This window comes from Dreissena polymorpha, chromosome 6, assembly GCF_020536995.1.
Source record: "Dreissena polymorpha isolate Duluth1 chromosome 6, UMN_Dpol_1.0, whole genome shotgun sequence".
NCBI classification, from domain to species: domain Eukaryota; kingdom Metazoa; phylum Mollusca; class Bivalvia; order Myida; family Dreissenidae; genus Dreissena; species Dreissena polymorpha.
Genome location: NC_068360.1, coordinates 43,060,044 through 43,083,619, shown reverse-complemented (window position 1 = coordinate 43,083,619; position 23,576 = coordinate 43,060,044). Strand labels below are relative to the sequence as shown.

General features: G+C 34.8%; 1 protein-coding gene and 1 long non-coding RNA gene across 2 annotated transcripts; both read right to left on the bottom strand.

Moving 5' to 3' along the window:
* Positions 1-3,686: 3,686 nt before the first annotated feature.
* On the bottom strand, positions 3,687-6,734 carry LOC127836341 (uncharacterized). Its single transcript, XR_008028718.1, has 2 exons — positions 5,550-6,734; positions 3,687-4,985 (listed from the first exon to the last, which is right to left on the bottom strand). It is a non-coding gene; the product is annotated as an uncharacterized LOC127836341 (long non-coding RNA).
* A 6,197-nt stretch (positions 6,735-12,931) lies between these two features.
* Positions 12,932-15,819, bottom strand: LOC127836339 (metalloproteinase inhibitor 3-like). Its single transcript, XM_052362931.1, has 4 exons — positions 15,519-15,819; positions 14,009-14,088; positions 13,447-13,543; positions 12,932-13,099 (listed from the first exon to the last, which is right to left on the bottom strand). The coding sequence occupies exons 1-4, from the start codon at positions 15,628-15,630 to the stop codon at positions 13,002-13,004; spliced, it is 387 nt and encodes a 128-aa protein (XP_052218891.1). The 5' UTR covers positions 15,631-15,819; the 3' UTR covers positions 12,932-13,001.
* Between the last annotated feature and the right edge of the window lie 7,757 nt (positions 15,820-23,576).

Here is a 23,576-nt window from a genome sequence, read left to right as displayed (position 1 = left end):
CCCATCTGTGTATAAATTCCACAGTTTATTAGTTTCATGTGACAAAACAGTTATTTCTAATGTATGTAAATATATCAAAGAAGCTTTTGTTTTAAGAAATACCTTGCTTAATAATGTTGTTTAATAAATTTCAGTACCGCCTTGACAGAACCTTAGTGTTCTTTCGATTGATTGTGTTTATTTGTATTTGTATTCTTACATGACTATTTCTATGTTATGTAATGTTATGTTGTTACACCTATTTACGTGACAGAAAGTATGTGTATATATATGTATGAAGACGATGTACTTTTGTATAAGTCTGAATAAACTGTCTGTCTGTCTGTCTGTCTGTAAAAACACACAAATGCATCTAAAATGAAAGTGAAAAATGTCGTTGAGACCGACATCATTATAATGTAGAAGACATAAAAGCAGTGAATTATGTGTCCGCTATATTCACAGTTCTTTACTGGATTGTGTTTGTTGTTTCATTTTCTACATTGTTGTTCTTTCCGCCTAAACTGCATTTTTACTAAAAAGAGACTTTCTTTAAACGAAAAATATTATAAAAGCGGAAAGAGTCGTCCCTGATTAGCCTGTGCGAACTGCACAGGCTAACCTGGGATAGCATTTTACGCACATGCAATAATCCCCTTTTTCATAATGCACGGCCCAAATAAACTATGCGGAAAATTTCAGCTCATTTTAAATTGAGAAACAGGAACGGTATTGTTTGACTAATTGTAATGTGCTTTATTGCTTAATAGTAATATTCTTCATTCGCGATTGTTTTAGCTAAAATATTTTTTTAATGTCAAACAGAGATCGAAATGTTATTGATTAGTCTTTGTTTCGAATTGCTTTTTTTTTGTAAAAAAAACACAACGTGTTTATGATTCATGGAACAAGATATAGTACACGATTTGCTATGTGGTTCAACCTTTTGTATGATTATTTATAACTACCTTCGTAGTTATAAAATGCAGCTTTAACAGTGACAATGAATGTGTTTTAAATATGTGAACAACAATACTAGTAACCGGGCGGTATTAGAGTTTAAGTTTGTTATTAGACGTTGTACGTCGAGTAATCATAAATGATTTTGAAACAACAATATATGTATAAAATGTAATTGTTTTTAAGCAGGTATAATTCAAACTAGACGGATGATGGTATATTGCAAGAGTTGTCTCTTATGAATTGCAAACTATGTGTTAGCAGCTTGTTCTTGCAATAATAATACGCACTGTTTATAGTATTAGATCTCAATCAAATTTTATGTCAGATTTGGGGGAAGTTTTGTTAAAATGTAACAAGAATATCTTCAATACTATTCAGTTCAACTGCCCTAAGTTAGGCGTAAACGTTGCGTTTCCACTTACTAAAACTACCCAATTCCCTAACCTTGTGTTTGGTATTTGAGGAGAATTTTTTATCTTTACTTACTAAATATCTTAAAACTTTACGACTCTTTTTTGTTACATTCGATCATAGTCGCTAAATTAACATTGACTCTACTGGAATAAACAAAAAAAGTTCTGAACACAATTGGGAACATTTCTGCATCTTGTCAAATGTGTATTACATTGGAAATCTTTTTTTTAGTTATCGAAAGAAAAGTTAAGGCGACCTCCCTTCACTGATTTTTTTATGTGTTAGGTGACAAAAATTAAGTTGGGACATTCCCTGTGAAAAGGGGGTTTTATGCATGTGCGTAAAGTGTCGTCCCAGATTAGTCTGTGCAGTCCGCATACGCTAATCTGGGACGAGACTTTACGCCTAAACTTGATTTTTGCTAAGAAGAGACTTTATTTAATATATCATTAAAGCGGAAAGTGTCGTCCCTGTGGACTGCACAGACTAATCTGGGACGGCACTTAACGCACATGCATTAAACCCCTTTTTCACAGAGCACAGCTCATTTTTATTTTTGGCGGTAATATACCCCATTTGACGTACAAATATCCTTGTTATTAATATACCATTGTACTTAAATTTGAGATCCAGTGATTTAATATAAATCGCTGCTCATTTCCACAGAGAAAAATAATAGTTGTTTCATTGAATAATTGATGAAGGTTTACAATCAAGCGGCAATATAATTATTCATATTTATGTTCTTCCTGTTGGTTTAAACGAAAGTTAACTCTTCTGTTTCACTTGGTGGTGCGGAAAATACCGCCTGATTTATAAAAATATGTATATATGACAGCCAACTATAATCCATCTGTACTTATTCCTCCCGGATGCATGTGATTTTGATTGGATGTCACCATGTGTTTTACAACTTAGTAGTACACGTCTTAACACGATAAGTAAGCTTAACAGGTTAGTCATAGGTGTAAAATGTTACATACAATGTATACCGTTTCAATCGTGTCTGGTGTAATTTATGGTCGCCCATAACCGTACGGCGATGACAGATAGCAATGTATGTATGTGCGTCAGAGTGGGGAATCTCGTCGGACTTATCTCTAGCGTGTTGTTCAAGTCAACTGGTATGACGTCATTCAGCATCCAGGCAGCGTTTGTGAGGCTACGGGTATATCCAAGAATCCATTCCCACTCACAGAGACACTATTTGCTGCAATGGCGTCTATTTATTCTTAAATCTGTTTTTTTTTTTTGTTTTTTTTTTTTTTTTGGGGGGGGGGGGGGGGTAAGATGTGGGGGACCGTAGTGTCCGGATGAAACTGCTCATAAGTAATGTATCGTGGCCACCATTGACCCAAATCACGTGTACCTTGAAATTAAACCCGTAAATGATGATGATGATGATGATGATGATGATGATGATGATGATGATGATGATGATGATGATGATGATACGGAATCTTAGCTATATGTAAAAGCCAGATATTTTGCTGTGGTGGTTCATATGTTATTTATTGTAAGTAAGATCGATAGCGCTGAAATTGCATTTTGAAATTGCATTCTAAATATACCGTATTCAGCTTGTCAACCACTGGATAAGTTGTTAACGTTTTTCCTACGTGTGCGAATTTCTTCTATTCATTAAAGCAAGCTCGATGCCAATAAACCCAAAAGGGTTTGGTAGCTGCCAAGATATACGGTTTTTAAAACAATATGCAGTCTTGTAAGAGGATCTTTCTTGTCAAAGAATCTTCATATAGGAAAATCCAGCACATCATTTTCCTGAATCCAATACGTAATTATTTTAACTTGTGCTGCCTTTGTCTTAAATATGGACAGTAAGGTTGAATCGTCACTTTGTACTAACGAACACACGTACATCCGATTCTTTTCGAGTACATGTAGTATGAAGGCAATCGCTACCATTTAATTTACTAGCTGGATCTAGGTAAATGCTGATTTTGCATAGAGGTACGACTACCCAGGATCAACATATACATGTGTATATGTGTTCGAACATTAACCGTGTTTAACATAATCCCAGCTTGATTTTTAACAACTCGGAAAATAAGGGTAACCAACTAAGTTGAACTAACCATACCAGCATTAGTCCTTTAGACTGAATTAGCCCTGCGCGAAATTCGAACCTTTGACCTTCAGCCCCGTACGTCAGGAGCACGTAGTGTTATATAACAAGAAAAATATAAGGAAAACAACTCACACTATATATGAAACAAAACTAAGGCCATCGCTGTAAGTTGGTCGTTGAATGTCAAGCACAGATGGGTTAACAACACTTAACCGCAACTCCAAATAACAAAAATATATGGTTAAGTCAAATTTTGTATTCACATATTACTTCTTGATTAGCAGCATGCAATAATGAATATTTTGCACAATAAACGGACAATTAATATACAAAAACATTCACAGTGACATCGCCAATCGATTATTTAATAAAAACAATAACAATATCGTCCTGCGATATAACTGTCAACTACGCTCAAAGAAGGATTTCATTCAAATTTGGGCTACACACAAATAAAACATAATGTAATGTTTCTAAATAATTAAAATAAAATGTATCCATGATTTGGTGTACCCAATAAGGATTCAAATCTGGAAACGTCACCGACGTAACACACGTGATATTGCATCATTTCGTTGCATTGCTATCAACAAATATGAAAAATGTACATATTTGTCACAAAATAAATACAAAAACATAAATAACATGTGATGTTTGAAATAACAATAAATATTTCAATAAATCTATAGACAACGGAATTTCATCCTGTAAACAAAACAATAACAAACATACAACAGAACATATTGCCGTTTAACTTATTATACATTTAATAATTTTAGTACTACGCAATACATTCGAGAGAGTTGCATTTAACTTACGTGTCAAAATAGTATAAAAATAGAATTAATTTTGCAATTCAGTGGTTATCGCATGAGACCCAAAAGTCTAGACCCATGTTCCATCGAGGCAATTTGTGTTAATATTTATGGTAATACTGAGGGCATTTATTGATGAGATTCGTCAAAAACACGCACTGTGAGATTGCTATTTATACAGTTTGAGATTCGTGCTCAGCGCCGTAGTGTCCACAATAGAACCAGGAGCACACTGTCACTAGATATCAAGTACTGTTGTAGTCGTGGCTAACAGTTTGTAGAGCCATATGATTCACGGCACTTCTGATTCGTTCGACCAATCGTTTGATCTTCATACCGGTAATTTAAAATTCATACCGGTAGTTTCGAATTCATACCGGCAGTTTCAAATTCATACCGGCAGTTTCAAATTCATACCGGTAGTTTTGTTCCCATATCGGAGTAGCCAAATAAAAACGCTCAAAATACTTAATTCTGATTGTGAGTGTGTGAAACCCATGCACGACTCAAATTAACAGCGGTTCATAGAGTAGAACAGTTTCAAGAGAAGTTTTTATTCTAAGACCTACGTCCGAATATTGGTTGATGAAAACGAACATCAGACCGCACATTGTTCAACACCACATACGTCATTTGATCTTTCTCTGATGTCCACGGTGATGTCACAATCACGTCTCTGTTGGGCCTTTTCGCAGTCACACCTGACACAACTATTATGATTTGGGCTGAAATATTAAAGAAAACACTGAAAATAGTAAACATATGTACTATCTAGAGCTACAGAAAATATTCGTCGTTTGATATGTATGAGGCAATAGCATCATTTCACTCTGCACGTTCTTGTTACATTATTTAAACATTCTCTGTCAGCAAACTGACTTGTCTTAAACGCGGACACATTAATTATTGTATTTACTTAAAAAATTTTTTTTAATGTTTTCCTTTTTCATAGTAAGTATATTATATAAAATTTAATGGTGTTTCCGAATACGAATTAATATGTGATTTTGTCATAAATAATATACTTATTTTGCTAACTTAAAGTAGGTAATGACAATATGTGTATGACGGTTGGGGCGGACGTTTTTCACACCCTTTCATTCCGCATATGCATGGCCAGTGCAATTGATAGGCTCCTGATTCTGGGATACTGTTAGTATAGGGGAGCCCTTATACCGATCCATATATATTCAAGGTCTAAGGGGAGTAAATAGACTCACGCCGATATGTTTTTGGAATCAAAACTCAAACAATGTGGATATCCGGATTTCATCTATAACCACACCTACCTGTCACAAGATCCTGCCCATGACCCCTTTCACCCCGGCGGTCCTGTATGTGTCGATGAGGTCCCGCAACGTCCGCTCCATATACTGCTCTAGCTCGGCTCGCCGCCACAGCAAGTAGCTGTAGTGCTTCCGGTAATCCTTTAGCAGTCGCGACTCCATGATGGACGCAGAGAGACCCGTTCTCGAGACGTCGTGGTGTAACATCAATGCGATTTTATTTGGAATATCCTGTCTCCTTTTGAATTCGATTTTTGTAATTATGTTTTGCCTTCTTGTCTAACAGTAAAATCCTGTGAACAGCTATATCAATTAACAAACAGATGAAACTCAAGACCGTATATATTGTTTGCTATAATGTAAAGTTTATTTTCTGAATTAATACTGATTCTCCTCGAATAACAGCGTCTTGATTTTATAATAAAAGTTATCTCACACACATTCAACGATGTAACCTCTGGTAAATCACTGAATGTTCTATATTTTATGCACTTCTCCTCGTCGATTGAATATTAAGATTACTTTAGCTTTCCACGATTTAATTTCCGCAGTACGTTCGATTTCTTGGTTTCAGAAGGCTCGCCACTTAATGAATTCCTCTAACTTTTCTTTTCGTGGTATTTGTAACACAATACATTTAATTTTCCTTGTTAAGTAGCCCGTGGTATTCCCCTATCTACTAAACGCGTTCGTCGGTTTAGTTAATGAATTAAACACTGTTCTGCTTTTGAGATTTATTCTGGTTTAAATACACCGTGTTTGTTTACGTTATAGGCACCTTATCAAGCGCATTAGCCTTTCACAAAATGGTGACAAAATCTAGTCCGTCGGTAAAGTATTGGTTTTCGCAATGCTGTCATGTGAAATGGGTTGGACCGATTACGAAATTCTGAAGTTCCCAACTTGTTTGATAATCCCGGCTAATAAAACGTGTTCTCGTTTGTACATACCGGTATTTGTAAATGCCGAAATGTACAGACATTCTTAATGGAAACTCCATTAACAAACATGCCGTGTCAATATATGAGTCGTGTTCTGAGAAAACTGGGCATAATGCATGTGCGTAAAGTGTCGTCCCAGATTAGCCTGTGCAATCCGCACAGGCTAATCAGGGACGACACTTTCCGCCTAAATTGCATTTTTGCTGAGAAGGGACTTCATTTAAACGAAAAATGCCTGTGTGGACTGCAAAGGACGAAACTTTACGCTTATGCATTATGCCCAGTTTTCTCAGAACCCGGCTCATATGCTTGTCTTTTCAACGATGTACCTAATTTAAAAGTTTGATGCAATCTGCTGCGTACAGTTATTTATTAGATATATCACACTTGCCTGTTAGTGGTGAAGGAAGGAAAATATTGATTGGAGATGAATGCGCGAACATCTGGTGGTTTGACGAATCGTATAATTCTTTGTTGTAACTTATTGTGTTGTTGTTATAAATGATAGCGAATTTAAATCGCGTAATCTTTAATTCAACTGTCATGCGAAAATTGGAAGAAGATTACATGACTGTGTGGTAATTCCGCCGATGAGTAATACAATGAAGATTATAATAAAGTTAAGAAAAACACTGATAGATATAGCTTGCAAATATAATGTACACTATGGTGGTAAACTTATGCATAAAACAACTAGTAATGTTTCATGCAATGTTAACAAATCTTCAAGAACACTTTTAAAAGTGTCTCGACGATTTCTAATAAGAACGTGTCCAGAAATCGTTACGTTTTGGCCATAAACAATGAGAACTAGAACACGTGTTTAAATGTTTTATTTCAATTGAAATATTATGAAAACAAAATGTCCGTGTTAACACATGATTAAAAACAAAAAACATAAAAACGCGATGCTATATCAGTATTTGATGTCTAAAAAATTGATATAAATTATCGACGGTACTTAAATTTTTGTAAACATATATCTAGTAACATTTTCATGCGGCTGACATGTAAAAACCCATTAACTTCCGTATAAATTCTTGTGATATTTATTGTTTTGTTTGTGTATTTCCAAAGTTTATGAGGTCCTTTCGGGCCTGAGGCTGCATTATGTGAGGACCCGTTGTGTGTCCCAGCACTCCTAACTAAGTGTATTATTTAGCTCCCGAAATGTTGGTGGGTGGGGGGGAATTTTCAATTATAGCTTCAATATCTAGCTTTTTGGTATAACTGAAAGACACTTAATATTTTAGCAAGGTCTTGTGCTGAATTCCCACCCGTCCGCAAGGGTGACCACAAAAACAAACTCACATGCCGCCTGAACCAATGTTTGATCCCTGGTTGCCTAGGCGAGAAGCGCGTGTAATAACAATTGCGCTAAACGGGCGGTCGAGATCTTTCGTTTTAAAGATAAAGTAATAAGATATAGTAAACTAAGAAGCACAACCTAAATATCCCTCAGAATGCGCGTATCAAAATAGAATTTGCCAATTCTGTGATAAAGACCCATAAAACCGATAAGCAATAATAAACGTCATCGGCGTCTAAATAAATTCACATTTAAAAAAGTTTTAAATGTTGTATATCATTTTATTTGAGGTTCGTTGGGACCCTGTTAATACAAAATCCGTATTAACAAGCATTTTACTTATATACGGGGTGAGTGTGGTTAGCATGGTCGTAAAACACACTGTGTGGTCACGAAAACACCAAAACACTCTGATCTCCTTGGTTTATAACCTATTTTGAATCTCTTCAATTACAGCTTTATTTATTATCGCGTGCTATCATAATTCAATAAAGGATAGGTTAAACTGGGTAGACCAGAAACCTATATTAAAGTACCACGAACAAAGACTGACCTCAGTTGAACGGTAACTGGGCTGAAGATGTCTATAAATACCAAACAATAGTTTATTTCTTTAACGTTTATCGCAATATGCGTACCGGTATATACATGCTCTAGAGAGAGCAAGTCATAAATACATAACATCGTCGCCGCAGTTGTCGATATCTATTGGGTTCCAATCCCGTTTCCTGCAGCATGTGAGTTTGGTGGTTGTCACTATACCGGAAAGGTGGGATTTTCTCCAGGTACTCCGACTCCCACCCCCCTCCCAAGACCACACCAAAATTGAAAAATCTTTCGGTTACAACGAAATAGCTGGAAGGTCTGGAAATTACAGCTTTAAATTTAAAATTCGTCCCAACTTTCGCGAGTCTAGTAAGTTATTAGGCAGTAGTGCTGGGTCACACTCCGAGTCCACACATAATGTAGTAGTGCTGGGTCACACTCCGAGTCCACACATAATGCAGCCTCTTGTGCTGGGTCACACTCCGAGTCCACAAACAATGCAGCCTATTGTGCTGGGTCACACTCCGAGTCCACACATCATGCAGCCTATTGTGCTGGGTCACACTCCGAGTCCACACATAATGCAGCCTCGTGTGCTGGGTCACACTCCGAGTCCACACATAATGCAGCCTTTTGCTCGGAAAGGACCTCATAAACTTAGAAATACACATCGTCGTTATCTTTATCGCCTTTGTATACCTGGTATTTATCGTGAATCGTCGTAAAAGTTGTCGTTTTTGACAGGCCGTTTCATTCGTCGATACTTTAATCGTCGTTGTCGTTATGCTTGTGGTCTTTTGATTTGGCGTTGTCGCGCCTTTCATTTTGCCTTTGATTTTTCTTCCGCTGTCGCGTCCTTTTTCATTTTTACTTAGATTAATTAGATAAATAAAAAAATGAAGTATAGTTGATAAATGAAAGATCAATTTTGAAATAATCGCAGACGTGCAAAACTTTCAACGTGTTTAGGGACTTACGTATGTCTGAAGACGCTATTTAGAGTATTTTTGCATATATGGCATTAATGGTGATCAACCACAGGCGCCAATTAATGTTCGTAACCTTTTTGCTTTCTGTCACGTTTATTCGATAATTACAATATGAAGGTCGATTGGTCGAGTTAAACTACCAAATACCTCCGTGGAATGATTGCTATAGTTCGGCATTCATTTTAGTTTATCTGCTGTCAAAATCGCGTAGGCGAATTTGGGAATGTTATAATAATTTCAAATACTTATCGCGTATTTTAAATAATCTACTTGACAGCAATATTCACTATCGGAAATTGCGTATTATGAACCGTTATGTTTTGAATGTTGATTCAATTTTATAATCTTGAATTGATCCTCAATGATTAGTACTTATTTATGATTAAATAGCTAGTTTTTGTATTTAAGCTGGAATAAAGAAGTGTGCGGCAATAAATGGTCTCTTATGCAATATTACAATATGAAGATTATATACAACGTGTCTTAATTTGATGAGATTTTACTTGTGCAGTGCTTAAATCCGCCACATCGAAGCTTACCAATTGTCACAAAAATTCTCATGAATATTAAATATTCATTTATTTGCTTTTTGGGGATATTTTGGGAATATTTCGATTAATTTGTATAACAAAAATAATCATCGAGATTATAGGCCCAAATTGCGTGAAAATGACTAAAGGTGCCTAAATAAAATGACAGCATTTGTTCATTTTAATAAAATAGTAAGGGGGCGTGATGGTGTATAATAGTAAATGGCTTACCGTATTCGCTCATTCTACTTAATGATGACTTTTCATTCATATTAAAATCATAAGCAGCAGCAAAACAATGGTGAAATATTTTAAAATTATTTTATGTTTATGAAACAGTTCATTTGAAGAGGTTTTAGACTGATCCAGCGTGTGAAGGCAAGATATAATGCGTTTTTTGAACGCCGTGATAGCAATTGATTCATGGAATCGACCAGAATTTACGTTCTAAATTTCCATTTTTCTTTATTGAAATTGTAATTCGATTTTATAATGTACACTTACAATGCGGGGCATTAATATTACGCATACGTCGATAATACGTGAACCTCCCACCCTCCTCGTTTAAAGTTTTTAACATTAGCGAGTTGTATTAACAAAAAGGCTTGTAAATTGAAATAATCGCTTGCTCAATACGAAAACTTGTGAGTGGCGTTATGAATTCGTTTGTATTGATTTGGATGGGGTGGTGGATTTAGGACAAAGGCGGGATGAAATTGATTCTATTGATTTGGATGGGTAGGCGGATTTAGGACAAAGGTGGAATGAAATCGATTCTATTGATTTGGATGGGTAGGCGGATTTAGGACAAAGGCGGGATGAAATCGATTCTATTGATTTGGATGGGTAGGCGGATTTAGGACAAAGGCGGAATGAAATCGATTCTATTGATTTGGATGGGGTGGTGGATTTATGACAAAGGCGGGATGAAATTGATTCCATTGATTTGGATGGAAAGGTGGATTTAGGACAAAGGCGGGATGAAATGGATTATATCGATTTGGATAGGGTGGTGGATTTAGGACAAAGGCGGGATAAAATGGATTATATCGATTTGGATGGATAGGCGGATTTAGGACAAAGGCGGGATGAAATGGATTATATCGATTTGAATGGGGTGGTGGATTTAGGACAAAGGCGGGATGAAATGGATTATATCGATTTGGATGGGTAGGCGGATTTAGGACAAAGGCGGGATGAAATGGATTTTATCGATTTGGATTGGTAGGCGGATTTAGGACAAAGGCGGGGTGATATCTGGATTTAGGACAAAGGCGGGATTAAGCAGTGGACGGCTAGTATGGACCACTTTTCGTAACCTCTGAATGTGAAAAGTGTTTTTCATTTTAAGACAAAATGTACTCAATAGCTGGGTGCACGAATATCTAACGTACAGAAAATACCACCTTATTAAATAAGCCTTAAATTACTACAAAAATTCGTATTAAAACATAACTAATATTGACAGTTATGACAAATTGAGGACCCTGTCCATAATACGTATTAGACTTAAGACTAGATAGTACACGTAATATTATTTTAACAATTTCGCCCGAAGAAGGCTACAAAATACGCAATATGAATTGTATTAACCAATTATACGCCACAATTTGCGATGACATTAAAAGCAGCGATACTAGAATGTTTACAAACAAACTGTTTTATTTAAATAAGTTATTATTTCTTGCGTTTGAAATAAGAGAATGAGTTTATGAATAAGGGCCCATCTTTTAATTATTAGTGTGTGTGTTTTCCGTAGTCAAGATAACCTTTCATTCCCACATCAACTCGCGTAAGCCCGTTTACTTCAGTATTATATACGGAAATAAAGGCTTTTATGAAGAGACCACAGACTTTGGATAAACATAAAAACTCCCCTTTGAAAAGCAGTAAAATCGTGCATATTAAAAAATTTGTTATTGAATGTTTAAAAATGGTGTAAATTATTTAATATATGATCTAGCTATTAGAAATGTTCAACTTAGTATGTTGCAATATGTTCACATATAATTACTTTATACGAATGTATTATGGTATAATATTGCCATGTTGAATATGTATATTAGCTGCCCTTGATTTATATAATAATTGATTTTGTGTGTACTTTATTTATAGTAAAGGTAAAGCCAAATTTATTCGACCAAAAACACATTAACTTTGCACGTGCTTTGTATTATTGTTGTTTTCTTTTCTTTCCGCAAGAATTAATTATCGTACGCAAATTGCTTCTTACAAATATTTGTTGCTAAACTCATAACGTTAAAATCGTGTCCGGGCTAATATTTGGTACCCATGATTCAGAGCCGTGCGGTGATTATAGATAGCTATGTAGATTTGTATGTGCGTCAACGTAGGTACACTGTGAAAACGTGCGCACGAGAGACATTCATAAGTTGACGTGCAGAAAAAATTCTGAATCTAAATCCGCCCATCCGTCCGACCTTCCGTCAATCCGTCTCTTCGCCCGTCAGTTCGTTCGTTCGTTCGTTCGTTCGTCCGTGTCTTCCTTCCTTCCTTCCTTCCTTCCTTCCTTCCTTCCTTCCTTCCTTCCTTCCTTCCTTCCTTCCTTCATTCATTCACTCACTTAATAATTATATCATTATATCACTCGTAATTGCTTGTTGATATGATGTGTTAGCGATAAAACAATAAACAATAAATAAGACAATGCAATAATATCTCAGCAATGCGTGTATAAAAATTACAAAGACCAAATCCTGCTGTATATTAAGGGATAGAGCCAGTGGTCAGAATGACAATTATTATAAACCGCATTTAAATAAATTAACAATTTACCAAGCCTTTCATGTTGTATTTATTATACTACATATACTTTATTATGATTGGATGTGTCACTTGTTAACACGGAATCCCTATATACTCACATTTTGCATTGACTAATAACATCCATAAAGTTGGTGTTTGGACGGCATGAAAACGTTATATTTTCATTGCATTTAGGGAAGGGGGCATTTCTAATTATCACCTTTGAGGACAAATATGTAGGCTCAGACCTTTAAGGCCCACACGTAGCTACGCAACTCTTAGTGTTAACGAAATGAATAATACGACTGGTACAACTGTATTAAAGAAACACAAACAATTCATTCATTGTAATTGTTAAAGGTTGTATCTGAACACTAACAATACGGTGGGCTGTATATATACACTTCTTTGCGTGTCATCTCTCTTGCGATACTGCACAATCCCAGATGAAGGCGTTTCTCAAGATAGGACCCTGAAATACAGTTCGGCCTTTATTAAGTGAATATGTGGTCGAAAAAAAGAGAAAATTGTTGAAGTTCGCGCATAAACAGCAAGTATACACGTAGGAATACCACTGTCATTAAACATGTATATTGCCTATGTTTATTTCATCTTAAAATATATTAATCTCTTTTGAAAACGTTATTAATTTCTGTCTAAAGGCATCAAAATTACAATTTCTACTTAATAATATTTTAATAAAATGATCAGAGGACTAATTTATCACAATTATTGACAGAAAGCATGATACATAAAATATTAAAGCGCGCATATAATTGGGCATCAGTTTAGATGAAATATTTTATTTATTTTACGTACCAGCAAGCAGGTAGTTTTTATTTACGTCCAATGTAACCCCACACACAGAACCTTCCGTGGGTGTGTACACTTGTACGGGAGCGTATCCAGTGTTACCCTGGAAAAAATGAAAATATGAGCCGCGCTCTGTGAAAAGGGAGTTTAATGCATGTGCGTAAAGTGTTGTCTCAGATAAGCCTGTTCGAACTGTCTCAACTTGATTGTTGCTAAGAGGAGCTTTCTTGAAACGAAACATGTCATAAAAGCGGAAAATGTCGTCCCTGATTAGCCAGTGCGGAATGCACGTGATAATCTGGGACGACACTTTACGCACATGCATTAAACCCCTTTTTCACAGGTTTAATATATAATTATATATATATTTACGATACCTTTCAGATGGATAACATGTAAACAAGATTATAGAAATTAACCAGCTTAATTAATAGCTGGGAAGCAGCATTTTTTTCTTACTTAGGAAGGAATGCATTACGATACTACATACATATACCGATTCGTTGTACTTGCGTTAATGAAAATTATATGAACATACGCCGAAACCGAAAATGATAAAAATCCTCACCTTTAAGCTCAATCGAACTATGACAGTGTAAATGCGTTCATTACCCACGACTGTGGATGAAACAACATTTCCAATCATTGCTGAAATAAATATATACATATATAATTAAGCTCAATATATATATGTTTGGTATCGAATACGATAGTCATCAAATCCAGTCGAATACGAATTACTTAATAATATAACATATGATATCAAACGTAAAGGGACCTTTTCACAGATTTTGGCATGTATTGAAGTTTGTCATGAAATTATTTATATTAATAAATGTAAACATTGGATCTTAAAATCTCCAGTAAAAACAAGAATGAAATTAAAAAAAGAAAAAACGTAACCCTCAACTGGGCTCGAACCACTGACACTTGGGGTAAAGATTTTCGCTTACTTAGACTACAAGGCCATCCGTGCTCATACAATGAGTGGTGCATTTTTGACTTTATATAAGCAATCCTCGTAGTATCACAAAATATAACGACAACAACAGAACTATCCAAATTATTCAATCGTTAAGCGTTGCAACGCTTTATAATTTTCAGGTTTTTAAATCGTCAAAACATGCATATAATGGATATTTTAGAGCATGGTAAATGTTCAGTATAAATGTTTCCTTACCAAATATAATAGCTACAACGAAAATGTGCAAATCTGAATCAATTTTTTTTCAATTTTGTCAATTTTCCAAAACGTGAAAAGGTCCCTTTAATGAATCTTTGAGGAAATGGCTTTTTAACACATGCAGGAAAATGTGTGTATTGCACTACTTGACATTTAAACCTTTTTTGTTCATAAGCATTATTTAGATTAAATACCATTTTATTATCTATCAATCATTACAACAGGCGGAATACGCATTATAGTGTGTATACTTTTACAACGGATTAGTTACGTTTTTGAAAGTGTGTTTATTTGATAAATTATTGTCATTATAGCTGACAATACTAAAAAGTACTTACACATGTTTTACACGCCCGTTTTAGTAGCTCAATAAAATATGAAAATATTTTCATAAGTGCGAAAAACTACGGAATCCGGATAAAGCCATCTATAATCTCGCCCTTCTTTCATCAAGGTCGACACTAGACACACGAAGCGATACACGATATTTTGCGCGACAGTCGCGGCGACGCACGATATTTTGCGCGACAGTCGCGGCGACGCACGATATTTTGCGCGATACACGAAGCGACGCGCGATAATGTACCACGAAATATCGCCCTTGTGCAGTTAGCCCAAAAGGCGATATATCATGCTAAATATTTCGTGCGTCGCCGCGACTGTCGCGCAAAATATCATGCGTCGCCGCGACTGTCGCGAAAAATATCGTGCGTCGCCGCGACTGTCGCGCAAAATATCGTGTTTCGCTTCGTGTGTCTAGTATCGCCCTTGATGAAAGAAGGGCGAGATTATAGATGGCACTATCCGGATTCCGTTAAAAAAAAATAAAGTTAATATCAATTTACGAAAGGATCTCAATTTATTTTTTACTAACGCTGAATGTAAAATAACATACCCCATTCGGCTCTGCAATAGCGGTCCCTTTCTTCCACAATTCCACATCGACATGCTTCTCCGTACCAGAAAAATCCAGCCGACAACGCCAACAAAACGTTAGCAATATTCATATTGACACAGTACTTAAAGTGAATGAAATGAACAAGTTTACTGAGCGGCGGTATCAACTTTGATATGAAATGAATACTGACTGTGTTTTTTATGCAAATTATCCCGGATGCGGCGAGAAATGTTTACGCGATACAACTTATTAGCTTGTTTTTATTTGCGGTTGATGTAAAACAACATCTTACGATAGATGAACGTTCGCCACTGGATGCGCTCTGGTATACAGCTGTAAACGTCATGTGTGCTGCATGTGTGCTGCATGTCAAAATTACGGAATACCGTTAGTGCAAACAATGTACTCTTTTGTTTTAAATCCACGACACGTTGACACTTGCCAATAGTTGCTAATCGGAACTCTCCAGTCTGGGTTTTTCCGATATTTGAGCACGCACGGTAGGTACAAACAATGGCTGACTAGCATATTTTAAAAGAGAGTGAATCAATAATTTCTCGTATCGCTGAATAGTAAACACCACTTTTTCTGCTCAAACGTTCGTTATAGTTGATAAAAATACCATGATTTAATCATTTTTCTTTAGATGAACTAATCTCGATCGTGTTTAATTTGTAAGAATACTATGTAACACGATATAATGCTGCATGTACATGTATACAGCTTCGGTCACGTAACTATGTCATTACATACTGTGAGTAGGCCTGGGTATACCGTTTTAATTGAAGTTTTTCAACGAAACTACCAAGACATTGACTCCATCGTATATATATTATACTATTCAAATATATTTAAAATCATACAGACAAGTACCAGACAACAAAAACCTTACTATCCTCAGTCCATTCTTAGTACTAGAACTAATATATCGTTCCATATCAGTTGGATATTTATATGTCTATTGATATAGCTCTATTGTGATGCTTTTCTTTAATCTAATCTTAAAAGTAAAGAAAATTATTCGCTAAAGACTAAGACCTTAACATTAGAAGACACATCACTAACGAGCTTTACCATGCATTACTTTTATTTGCTATATCTATAAAGCATGATGAAAAAACAAGAACATGAATAATGTTTTTCAGAAGAAATATTGCAAATGTCAAGCCGTTTGTACAGATTCCTTCATTACCATACAGCTGACAAAGTATGTTTTTCATGTCTTTTAAGGATGTTAGCTACTGGATCCATTCGTATAGGCGGCTGTATATCTGAACAGTGTATTTAAACTTTAATCCTGTATTAAACGTCTGAATATTTATTTTCCAATTCATTCCAGGTCATAGAGAAACCAATCAGTAAAAATGTATTAATATAATAATTACGTATATACGCGCTCTCGTGTAATAAGATATGGAAATCAAGTTTGAGATACACGGCCAAACATATAAAATAACAAATAACAAAGCAATCATATACCGAACTGTCCTTGCCTTTTTTAGAATGAAAAAACTCGTTAATTCTAAAATTATATTTGCATGAAAATTATATTTTACAATAACTAATTGAATTCATTTGACGATTATCTTATTCTTAAAATTGCAAACTAGATATTTGCCGAATTTATATCCGTCCCACTATACGTGAAGAAGCAGCTTTAAATATAAATATAAATGCTTCCGGAACGGGGTTTGAATACTGTTTGCCTAGGTGAGAAGCGCGTGTACCAACAAATGCGCTAACCGCACAGACAGAAATTATTTTCGGCGGATTACGTTAGAGGTTATATGAACATGTTACTCAACATTAATGGATTATTGTTATAAACCATAAGTAAATGTACTCTTCCAAAATTGCAAATCGAACCACATAATTGTGAACTATTCTCAGGTCGCATAAAAATAGATTAACTGTGAACATGAACTTATTATTGTTGTTTACCCATCAACAATTTTAATTTGAACGATAAACGCTACATTGTTGGATTCTTCAGTTTTTATTGAAATGCATTTCCATTCTGTATATTGCTAGCTTTATTAGTTATATGTGTGTGCTTATGAAATTAAAACGTTAAACAATAACGTTTGAAGATATTTTATTGTTTAAAGAACACAAGGCTTCCCCACACATGATCTGTTTCACAACTTTAAGACAACATATTCTTTATGTTCAAACTGTTTTATCACGGAGTAAAGGGCTTTTTGATAAATTACATAAAAGATAAAGAAATTTCAAATAAGCCAAGTATCCTTTTCGCTTTAATGTAGGATTAATTAATGCACATGTAAAAGTGCACCACTAAACGAGGTTCTTTAGGGCCAAATGTGATGCCTCTCTCTGTGTGTTGAAGTGCATACATAGACTTTGTCTCCTGCTGTAACGTCTAACACGGCTGCATTCCCTCCGGTCAAACCGTGTCCCAAACCCCGTACGTGTGCTTCTGCTCTAACATACCCATTAACTCGTAATATAACATGTGCGTCTTGATCCTTGTAGTTTAAATCTGCGTATACTTCAACGTTAAACATGAAGACATATGCTCCACTCACAGGTACAGTAAAGATACCGGTACTTGGACTGTAGTGGCTTCCCCAGGTATAGCGAACGTCGTCGAATATAATAACGGTCTTTTAATCATAATACTCTTTCTTTGTATTAAGGCGGGCATGAAAACAAGCAAATTTACCTGAAGCAAGACAATACCATTGTCCTCAGAGTTCAGTACCTTACAACTGATGGTTATGTTTAAGGCATACATGTATCGCACAATTTAAGATTTAGTTCACATAATTAAATGAGCTTCTAAAGAAGATCTTCACGGAAATTCGGGGAACGTTTCTTAATAAATAACAGGTCATGTAATATTGAAGTGTGAATACCTAGTGAATACAATTTTTATTTTTATACATTACTTTTATGTCAACCAAAGTAGAAAGAAATTTCAAGATGACGTTCAGTAACAAATATTCTAAAGACATTTATGAATAACCAAACATGTACTTACCTAAGGTTTGTTGAAGCCGGGACATCTCCCCTCGTGTCGAATCGACTCGTGATTCGATAGCCATTGCATTTGATTTAAGCTCCCCTTGCATCCCTTCGAGTATTTGAACCCGTGACTGGACATTTTGAGTATTACTCTGCGTAACTGCTACTTCCTGTTTCACGGTCGCAATCTGAGCTTGTGTTTTGTTTGCTGCTCCATTCAAGTCTGACTGTGTCGCTTCAAGAGTTTCAATCCGTTCAACAAAAGTAAATGTGTTAAAAATTGTGTCCGCCATCTCCTGTTCTAAATTAGATATATGGACTCGAGTTGCATTTAAATGTGTATTCATCTCATCTTCAGCTTGTGATAAGAGTTTGGCTGTTTGATTCATCGTAGACTTGACTGTCTATATTATCTAGTCTCTCCTGGACATCAACCAAATGCTGACTGAATGTAGCCAACTCACTGACCCCCCTTTTTTCAAATGAGATCTCCTGCTGATTCATCGCGGTCACGTATGTCACAAGACCCTTGATTTCTTTTTTCATTACATCCTGCTCCAATATTAGTTTGTCTAGTTTGGCAGACAACAGACCTTACACCTTGTCCCATGTTGCATCACACTGTCCGCCATTGGCCAACAGAATTACTGTCGTCAAATAAATCATTAGACATATGTTTCAAGTCGTTATGTTTTCTTTTCTATGCTGTTCAACTTTATTCAATTCGGTCCGCGAAGTATGTTGCTCTAAAGCGATTTGCCTTGCATAGCATATTAATGTCAGCTTGGTTCTGATACATGTATACGGAAATCTCTTGTTAAGACTTGAAAAGTCGTTTTTACAAGTATCAATTATTTGTACTTAAAACACTTAACGTTTCATACTTTTAAGGGCGTATCGACGGTAAATTAGGTATTATATCTTCAAAAATAATAGACCGGTTATTCGTCTAAATTGTTACTTTACATATATGTCTTGTTTTTATAAAGTTTAACAACATATTAATTTATATATTGATACAAAGTTATCCACGGGACACGTTCAGCGGTTTCGAACAAAATAAGTAGTGGTATTTGTAAAATCGTTCTGAATGAAATGTACATCAAGTATGCGCATTATCAATAACAGGGCCTTGGTAAAGAGGTAAGCTAATTTTCTGTCAATCTTAGCAGTGTTTTGTATTGAAAAATAAGTGATGGAAAGGTATATTTTTTTCTTAACAATTTTATCAATATATATTTTTTATTAGATACATACATTTATCTGATTGAACAGCTGGAATTTGCATTGCTTCAATAGGTGTACATATTAAGGGGTATATGTACCTTAAGTTGTTTCAATTATTGAGTTAATGGATATTGTCCTTCACAAATATTCGTTATATGAGTAAACTCGTACGTTTTTAGAATGTCTTACAGCAGTAAAGAACATTTGAAAACATAGGTGTTTTATGTATGAAAATAAATGTCTGTGACATACATCAGTTTTGCTTTTATGTATGAACTTCCGCTTGGATAATTCAACTACTGTAGCAATACGGCCGTAAAAACAATACATTAATAAATATTTGATGTTTGAAGGATTTGTTTTATTTTAAATATTGTATGGTAAACAACACTGGACATATTATTGAGTATATATTGTTATTTGTTATGAAACCACTGCTTTATTAACGTGCATACTCATATTTGATATGCATTTAATCAATATCAGTAATAGCATAGAAACAAAACCCATAATACTATATACTAATATAATTACACACACTTTTTTTTTGATTATGCAAAAATAAATATAAAATGGTTTGTTTATATAGTTCGTTCAGAGAAAAAGTTTTCCGTAAACACCACTGAATGAAGCAGACTCCTCCCTGTCACTGCGGTTGTAATATTTAACTTGCTGTTAAACAGCCTCGCTCCTTGAAATCGAAACAAATCTTTCGACTCATCCTTGTCAAGAATGAAAAACAACAGAAAAATAACACATTTCAACTTAAATGCTTGTACTTTCTTTGTTTTGTTTTTATATTTTTACAAAAGTTGTGTACAAGTAACAAGGAAAATATATTAATAACGATAATTAAAAAAAAAGTAAATAGGAAGATAATATTATATTTTAGCGTAGCATGTGTTTGTTAAAAAGACAATAGATACAACTTCAACAATGTGGTTTATTTAATACTTATGGTCATTTTAAATAAATTAGTTTAAACAATACAGTTAATTATGTATTTTATAATGTAATATTTGGTTAAAATGCTATATTATCAGAACAGCTGAACCATATGTTCTAGAATCTTATAATAATATGTTCAGATTAATTGCTGGATGTAATTTTAGTACACACTTGCCTGGACATTCATCACTTTCATGCACACACAGACTTGGTGAACAGGACCATCATCATCATAATCATCTGCAATGACAAGTAGGTATATCTAAAGGATGCCAACATGGAATCTGAAACAAAACATTTATGCATTACTTGTTGTGTTGAAATTTTAAAAGACAAATGAAAATTCTAACATGAAAATACCAAGTTTGTTTAATGCTAGGTATTTACCAGTTACGGAAAGTTGGGTTACTGTGCTCACCAGTTATGAAAATGGGAATAATTTTCGAATGTTGATGCATATATTGCGATTGCCTGATGGAAGCATTCTGGTGTGCATGCAAGGTCAACTATGATGGTTCTTGAGTTCACCTTTTCATGAAAACTGCTGAGAAAACCTTATATATGACCTAAAAATGAACATACACTGAACCGTGTCAATCGTAAACAATCACGCACTTGCGTATAAAGTCGTCAATAACTTTTTAAATATTTATAATGCATCTACAAGATTTACACCTAGTTTAAATGGATATCAGTTGTTCATCCTGTGCGTAAGGATAATGTCGAATAAGTATGGAAAATGTACAATCCTTTCAAAAGTTCGCACGAAAACCGTTGGCCGCCATTTTTAACACCACTTACTTAATTTCTCATTTACGCCACACCAGTAACTTGCGTACGATCCACCTCTGGCTTATACTGGTCCGACATATCAAGATTCAATGATGGTTATCGGCACATATTTTATTTATAATTTTTGAATCGTCATTTATATTTCCGTATTATTCTTTGATAGAGTGATTAGAAAATGTTTGTTTAAATTACATCATTACATTTTCCGACATTTCCGACATCCTGATAATACGACAAAACCGACATCTAAACATAAGCTATTTTAAATTGGTTATTCATTTGTTTTGTACTCCTCGGTTTTGTTTTCCTGACTATTTTGTTCATTGAAAATAATAATAAACGTGATAAAGTGAGTTTACATGTTACTCGATGAATTTCCAGATAAAGCATTCCTGACAATAAAACCACATTTATAAACGTTCATCGTTTGCAAATGTTTTAAATTGGAAACATGTTTTTATGTTCGTAAACCGTGCGAATCAATAAAACTGTGTACATTGTTAGCACCACTTCGAAACCGATTTATATTATTTTGAACATGTCCGTTGGTCTGTCATCTCATTTTGTATGTTTCTTACTTGCGACACTTTATTTTCAGGTCAAAATGTGAAGGGTCAATGTCACATCGGCGAGATATATTAAACAATAATCAATCTATTTATCATATAGAATAATAAGAATATTTCTCATTCATGCTTGTATGTTTCGTTTGTGAGTTTCTTGTACATTTTTGCGTGTTTCACTTTTTGACAATTTCTATCTTCGCACAAATAAAGTACAACATTCTTAAATGAGCTTTCTCTCCTACTGGTGAAACTGAAGTTTCACTGTGTTTATATTGGGCTGCCGACCGGTTCGCATACATGTTTTAAAGCGTCTCTATATCTATAAATAAAATATCTATAAAAACATTGATAGCAGCGACAAAACAGCAAAATTAAATTAATAAAATGTTTCTTTGCAACCCGACCTATCAATTAGTTTTAATTATATTTAACTTGTAAAGTAATCCATATGATGTCAATGAATCGAAGCTTAAAATAAAGTTCTTCGTGAAATCTGAATAAGTAGTAATGGGTGTGTGTTTGTGTATGTAAACATATTTATGGCAATTATGGGTATTATGGCAATGACATAATTATGGCAATGTCTAACTGTATTTCTTACACTCGAACACGACAAGGCATTAATATCCTTTAAATAATTGGCATTTTTTATTAAAGGTGACTTATTCCTAGTGTATTAGTAGTAGATGTACAAAGACTTGATGAACTTACAAACGTTAGTGATCAATTTGGTATTAATAATTCTTTTTCATTTAAACCTTATCGCTATGATTCAAGAGCGGTTAATCTTAATCCTCAACACAACCCGTTTGTGGCGATGTTATGACGAGTTTTCTTTTTACCATCGACACCAACACACATTTTCCTTTAACTGCAAGATTAAATCAAAGTACTGACAGTACTGGTGTGACGATGCTTTTGAAGAGGATGGATATAAAAGCATCAATTAAAGTTTATCTTCATCACCACAATTGTGTATGTGGGTACGACAGTTTTGGGTACGAAAACAAATGGGTAAGAAAATTTTGGGTTAAAAAATTATGCCAAAAAAATTGGGTACGAAAAAAATTTGGTTACGAAAAAAAATTGGGTACGAAAAAAAAATGGGTACGAAAAAAAATTTGGGTACAAAAAAAATTTGGTTACGAAAAAAAATTGGGTACGAAAAATGTTGGGTACGAAAAAAAATGGGGGGTACGGGGAAGTAGTACCCGTGGAGAACTTGACCTATTCAGCGAAACTGGGAGGCGGGTTACATTCTCGATCAACTATAACAAGAAATATCTTTAAAAAGATATTCGTCGTGTATTTTCTGTACCACTTATCTTTTAACGTTATGTTACAGTAAAACGTTTGTGGGTTATACCATTACGTTACGTAGCAGATATATTCAAAACTTGACATGCGCTTTAATTACACCATGCTCTTTAATTTCACGTGTATATCATACCAAACTTTATATTTCGTTGTTTCCTTTCCTAAGTTAATGATGTTATGTGTACGGACGTGATTTCACATGCCCATGTGCATGAAC

Bases quoted from the DNA above. Each gene is read 5' to 3' on its own strand.
- LOC127836339 (XM_052362931.1), bottom strand. From the start codon at position 15,630: ATGAATATTGCTAACGTTTTGTTGGCGTTGTCGGCTGGATTTTTCTGG. The intron at 14,089-15,518 runs GTATGTTATTTT...TATTTATTTCAG, and splicing joins CTATTGCAGAGCCGAATGGG to CAATGATTGGAAATGTTGTT. The intron at 13,100-13,446 runs GTACGTAAAATA...ACTGTATTTCAG, and splicing joins TAAAAACTACCTGCTTGCTG to GGTCCTATCTTGAGAAACGC.